Source organism: Cucurbita maxima, unplaced genomic scaffold (assembly GCF_002738345.1).
Source record: "Cucurbita maxima cultivar Rimu unplaced genomic scaffold, Cmax_1.0 Cma_Scf00029, whole genome shotgun sequence".
NCBI classification, from domain to species: domain Eukaryota; kingdom Viridiplantae; phylum Streptophyta; class Magnoliopsida; order Cucurbitales; family Cucurbitaceae; genus Cucurbita; species Cucurbita maxima.
This window is the reverse complement of record NW_019272045.1, coordinates 74,737-80,646: the sequence shown is the minus strand read 5'-3', so window position 1 is coordinate 80,646 and position 5,910 is coordinate 74,737. Positions and strand designations below refer to the sequence as shown.

Here is a 5,910-nt window from a genome sequence, read left to right as displayed (position 1 = left end):
CCCCCCCCCCCCCCCCCCCCCCCCCCCCCCCCCCCCCCCCAAAAAAAAAAAAAAAAGAAAGAAAGAACCACTCCTGCTCCAACAATTAACCCCACATAAACTACCTGTCTGCTATTTCCAATGACGAAAACTTGGTTAACAACGTTAAAATAGATTGGAGCATTACGATTCTCTTAACTGGGGAATGACTTATGGTTGCCCATCATAGAAACGGTACATGGCATCCTAAGTACTACACTGTAGTCTTCATGGAAATATCACTAGCATTTTGGAATAGAACTGACTACTGAGAAACATTATAGGGATGAATGGGACTGAAATTTTTCTCAAGTTTATTGGCCGTTAGAGGAATGGGTTCACAATTTTATTGAGAACAAATTGTGAATCCATTCTAACGACCAATAAGCTTGACAATTGGTATCAGAGCCACACTTTGTTCTCGATAGATTCAACTGCCATTGGTCTTTCGCTAGTTGACAATAGACTTGTACGAATACTCCCTTTCACCCGGTAGTTTCTACCAATTGATTTTGTTTTGTTGTTTGATTTGAACAAAAGACACCTACGATAGATCATGGAAATTCTTCTTTGCTTTAATTACCAACTCTAATCCTTCAAATCAAACATGTCAAAATAACACGATAGATGCCTTTACTGGAAGGCTTTTCAATGGGCTAATGAATAAAGGGAGTTTTGACCTCAAGGGCCCCTCTCCTTTGGGGAGAAACATGGTAAGCTCTTACCAGTAAGGAAGCTCAATCAGACAACCAAGAGAAGGGGTTTCTTTTAACCAAAAGGAACCTTAAAAGGTAAAGTTGTAATCCCCATCGACACTAATGATCCTCTTAGATATTAGTATTTTCTTCAGGACTCGTAGTCAATGAGATGAGTACTTACTTTAAACTTGAACTCGTAACTTGTCCACAATTGGAGTCTAATTGTTTATGTGGAAGGGTGGCCTAACACTGGTCTTTCAGTATTCTGTCTCTACAAACTATCCAATTCTAAACTCTAATATAGAACAACTTGTGAGGTTGCAATCTTGCAATGAGGCATCCCAAATTTCCACTTCTTACAAACGTTTGATCGAATTTTCCTAACGGAACCACCCCTCTGGTCGAATAGTTGATCAATATAAAATTGGAGTGAGATCAAAAGGGTTAAAGAATAACAACTATGTACCTTATCGTAAACACTGCCAAACCGAAGCTTAGTAAGGTGGATCAATTCTTCCTAGACCCATTTGCATCTCACAATGATGGGAGTTTTCTATTGATCTCCTGGTTTCTTTGGGACATTATTATTCTTTTAAATGATCCTTCCCTTGCTGTGAGGTTTTTAAGTGTGTGCTTAATAGTCTTTCCCTCAACAATAGCCTTTCTGATGTCTCTAAAATTTAGCTATCAGGTAGATTTTATGTAGCTAAGTCCAAAACCGATCAGTAAAAGAGCCTGACAAGTGAAGTGAAATACAGAGAATGAAGGCATACCTCCTGATAAAACTCTCACAGAAGCCCCTGTACTCTCCTGTATAGATTTGATTAATGAACCCTGCTTTCCAATTAGATTGATTGCTTGAGTTGATGCCACCAGTAACCGGACTGAACAGAACGAAGCTTTAGCCTCATCTTCATTCTCAGAAAATCCAGACACACGTTTAAAGACTCTTAAAACTGCATCCATTGCAGGGGAAAGGGGTGCCTCAGGCTCTTCTTTTCCTGAAATTAGCACCTGAAGTAAACATTAAACATTAAAAGCTGAACGAACAAGATCTCCTACTCAAAAGAAATTGTACAAGAATGCATCCAAAATTTTCTTTCGAATCAAAGTGAAGCATCCAAAAATGGTATTGCAACAACCTTCTAAAAGGAAAGGTTATACCTCTGATCTATATATATTACAGTTCTTCATTGAACCTAGTCCCAATCACTTGGGCACTCCTCTAAGTATAAGGTGCATAATCTTAAATAAACCAGTAAACACAATAATGTAAAACCAGCCTATCCAAAAACAACAAGATTATGGAAGTTAATAGACAGATCGCTGTAATATTTTGCCTCAAGTCTTTATTTTTTTTCAATTGACAACCGGGGTTTCCTTGAAAATTTTAAGGAAAATACAAGGGCATGCAAAGAAAAAAAGAACCCACAAGAAGAGCTCAAATAAAACCTAAACTATGTGGAGAAAAAAACTCCATAATAACTAATCCTAACAAATAATTATAGGAAAAAAAAACATCAAAATGTTCATAAACAAAAAAACCCTTTTGCCTCCCAAATCTAACTCTACTTCTAAGTTATAAGAGCATTGCGCCGCCATGGAACAGACCTCAATTCTATAATATATGTTCCTTTCGACCACAAGAAGCTCCATTTATACAACTACTTGACCTATTCTCGGACGGAAGCTGTGAAAGAAGTGGGAAATAGATCTTATGACTAACTAGTATAAAATTGATGGAACCAGCCAAAGATGGAAGAACGGCCTTGGTTTTCTGGAAACCTGAGGGCACGAAAATGGAGATATTTTTAGACTATGAATCATTTAATCCAGTTTAAACCAATATAAAGATAGAGATTCAACTCGTCATCCCTACGTAACCATGAGTAACAAAGCCATTTCCATTGCTAAATAAATTAAATAATTAAAAAAAAAACACTCACGACGCGATCAGGAGTGCCAACAGCACCATCAAGAACACGAATTCTAGCCCTAGTTTCCTCACAGATCTTCTTGATAAGATCGCCCCTGCGCCCAATAATGCTGCCGACTTTAACGACCGGTACAATAAGCCGGAAGACGCAGTCTCCGGGCCATCCAGGCCACTTTTTATCGGAAGCGACAGCATGATTGGGACTTTCATGAGGTACAGAATCCGAAGCGGGAGCCGATAAATAGACTTGGTTAGAGGGATCAATGTCGGATTCGGCGCCACCGGCTTCCGTAGAGTCCGGTTCGGGAGCAGCTTCAAAGGCAAGTTGGGGGCTAGAATTGAGGGCGTCGGCATCAGTGGAGCCATTCTCTGTAGTTGTGTTGGTGGCCATGGAGGAAGATGAAGAAGGAGGAAGAAGTTAGGGTTAAGATTTTCAGAAGGTTTTAAGAGGACGAAGGAAGAGAGGAAGGAAGTAAGGAAATGCAGGTTTTTTTTTTTTTTTTCTTTTTTTCTCTTTATTTTCGTAAATTATTGAAATAATAAAATTTAAAAACTAATACAAAAACTACCGTTGCTCTTATTGTAAAGATTTTATTTTTTAAATATCCATAAATTTATTTTAATAATATCCCCTAAAAAATTAAAAATATCTTTAAATTAAAAAAAAAATAAAAAATATCCTTTAATTTTTTATTTTTTAAAAAATAAATATTCATAAATTTTCATATATATAAATAAAATTTTATTTTTTTTCTTTTTTATAAAGGTTAAAGAGGTTAATATTACTTTTAAAATTTCATATATATATATATATATATATATATATTTTTTTTTTTTTTTTTATTATTATTATTTATTTATTTATTTATGGGTATTTTTATTACCTTAATTAAACCAATAATTTAACTTATTTGGTCAAATTGTTGTTCAACATTTCAAATGCTCTCCTACATCTCTTCTTTCATTCTCCAATCTCTTACTTTCACCTACTGCCTTCCTCAAACGATGCCCAATGTTCGACCACCACAGTCGACAACTACAAACGTCGCTAGCATATAGAGTCAAATTGACGATTGCAAGCTCTCGCTAGCACATTTTTTAGTGACATGCAAAAAGGTTGGATTCCAGCATGGTGAGCTCTATTTCCCATATTGGTTCGTGGTTTGATTTTATGAATTGAGTCAAACCCATGAAGTCGGATTGGCGAAATGAGAGCTGATCTTAGATGAACGAACAAGCATTTTAGTAATTTTACTGTAAATTTTGTGACCTCTAATTTACAACATTTTACTAAGACCTCTAATTTATGCCGGGAAGAAAATTTGTTGTCAAAGGTCTTGTTTAAGGTAAATGGTTCTCCTAATAAATCTTTTGACTAGGTTGAATTGTGTTGTATTTTAAATAAGTGATTATTATGCGACGAAATGATGGTTAGTCAGTTTGGAGATCTCATGTGTAACCGCTCAAGTCCACCACTAGTGGATATTGTCTGTTTTGGCCCGTTACATATTCTTATCAGCCTCACACTTCTAAAACGAGTTTGTTAGGGAGAGGTTTCCACACCCTTATAATAAGTAATGTTTTGTTCCCCTCTCCAACCGATATGAGATCTCACTAGACACATTGCTCGTGTTGACTCTAATTCCATTTGTAACAACCCAAATTCACACTCGCAGATATTGTCTGTTTTGCCGTGTTACTTACCGTCATCAACCTCACGATTCTTAATATTAGTCGAAAAAACATTTATCTATTTATTTTTAAATATTTAATTAAAAATGTGTAACTCAATTTCTATTTATATTTTGAAAAATTACCTTTTTTTTTTCGAAATGTTTCAACAATGTCGTTCAACTTTTAAAAGAATCTAAAAAACACACGATAGAATTAATATTTTATTTAAAAAATACTCTTGAATTTTTAATATAATTTCATCCTTAAACCTTAAACCTCACAAAGTTTTATTAATACCCATCAATTTCTTAAAATAGATTAAAAAAAAAAAAACTCTTATCATTATTATGTTTTAAAAAATACCCATAAAATTGTAAAAATAACATTAACACCTTCGTAAAAAGTTTAATTTTTTTTATCATCAATATATGGATAAAAGATGTCTACAGACACCTCATAGATTATCTCCAAAATTTTTAATGTTATTTTCTAGAGTTTATAAATATTTTTGAAGGATATTTTTAAATATATTTTTTTTAAATTAGAGGTGATTTAAAGTTTTTTTTTTTTTAATAAAAAATTAGTGTATTGATAACTAATATATATATATATATAGAAGAACACACTAAAATAAGAGTAAGACAAGCTTCTGTTGATAATAAAACTGAGGCTGACAACTCAAGAGCACACATTTTGAGCCTTAAAACGCTATTTCTCTATCTCTTCGGTCGCGCTTGAGTTAGGTCTTCTCACAAATCGTCCCTGCCAATAATAAAGAAAGCAGTTGATTCGGGTTGTTCGAGTAATTTATTTTTAATAAAAGTAAGTATCAGTATATTTATTTCTAAACATTTATTTAAAATATACCATTTAATTTCAATATATATTTTTGAAATTTTAAAAGTTAAAAAAAAAAATTAAATAGAGGCTTTAATATAAATATATAGTTAAGAAAACGGGCTACAATCAGATGAGGGTGAATGTACCAGAGTTACACACATACCTTCAATCTGGGCCGTAGATCATCGTTGACTTTCTTGACTTGATATCTGATCTTCTTCGAGAGTAAGCGGGTCCGCCTTTTCTCCTTGTACCGTAATACACTGGCTTCTCTTAATAATCCTCCACCGTCCGAAAATAAATCAATCTGCGCCAGCCTGGCCTGCCAATTTCCAAAAGTAACCCTCACTCTTTAGTTCATTTTACTCCATATAAAACAAACAAACAAGGATAATTTCGTCATTTCACCTGAAATTAACCCATTCTCAGTAAAAATAGTTTTGGTATTTACAATATTACCCTTTTTTTTCTAATTTAATTTTTAATTTTTTTATTTTATTCCTATCATTATTAAATTAACGGATTTTTTTATGAGCCGTTTGTTAATGACGGGTAATGATAAAATATATTTAAAAAAAATATAAAGACTAAAAATATATATATTTTTTAATTTTAATTTATTTTATGGGAGGATGAGACAGTAATTAAAAAGATTTGGATTCCAAGAACTCAGGGGAGGAGGAGGGATTTTTTTTTTTTTTTTTTTTTTTTTTTTTTTTTTTTTTTTTTTTTTTTTTTTTTTTT

At 33.4% G+C, this 5,910-nt stretch overlaps 2 protein-coding genes across 2 annotated transcripts in view; both read right to left on the bottom strand.

The window, feature by feature from the left end:
- Positions 1 to 3,141, bottom strand: part of LOC111465395 (RNA-binding KH domain-containing protein PEPPER-like) — a 5,677-nt gene extending 2,536 nt beyond the window's left edge. Inside the window, exons 1-2 of the mRNA XM_023109746.1 lie at positions 2,663 to 3,141; positions 1,490 to 1,730 (exon numbers count right to left, since the gene is read on the bottom strand). Of these exons, the coding sequence (XP_022965514.1) occupies positions 1,490 to 1,730; positions 2,663 to 3,043 (622 nt within the window). The 5' untranslated portion in view covers positions 3,044 to 3,141. The remainder of the gene's footprint in view (positions 1 to 1,489; positions 1,731 to 2,662) is intronic.
- A 1,816-nt stretch (positions 3,142 to 4,957) lies between these two features.
- Positions 4,958 to 5,910, bottom strand: part of LOC111465375 (protein CHLOROPLAST IMPORT APPARATUS 2-like) — a 2,923-nt gene continuing 1,970 nt past the window's right edge. The window contains exons 2-3 of the mRNA XM_023109718.1: positions 5,330 to 5,488; positions 4,958 to 5,088 (exon numbers count right to left, since the gene is read on the bottom strand). Coding sequence (XP_022965486.1) covers positions 5,035 to 5,088; positions 5,330 to 5,488 — 213 coding nt within the window. The 3' untranslated portion in view covers positions 4,958 to 5,034. The remainder of the gene's footprint in view (positions 5,089 to 5,329; positions 5,489 to 5,910) is intronic.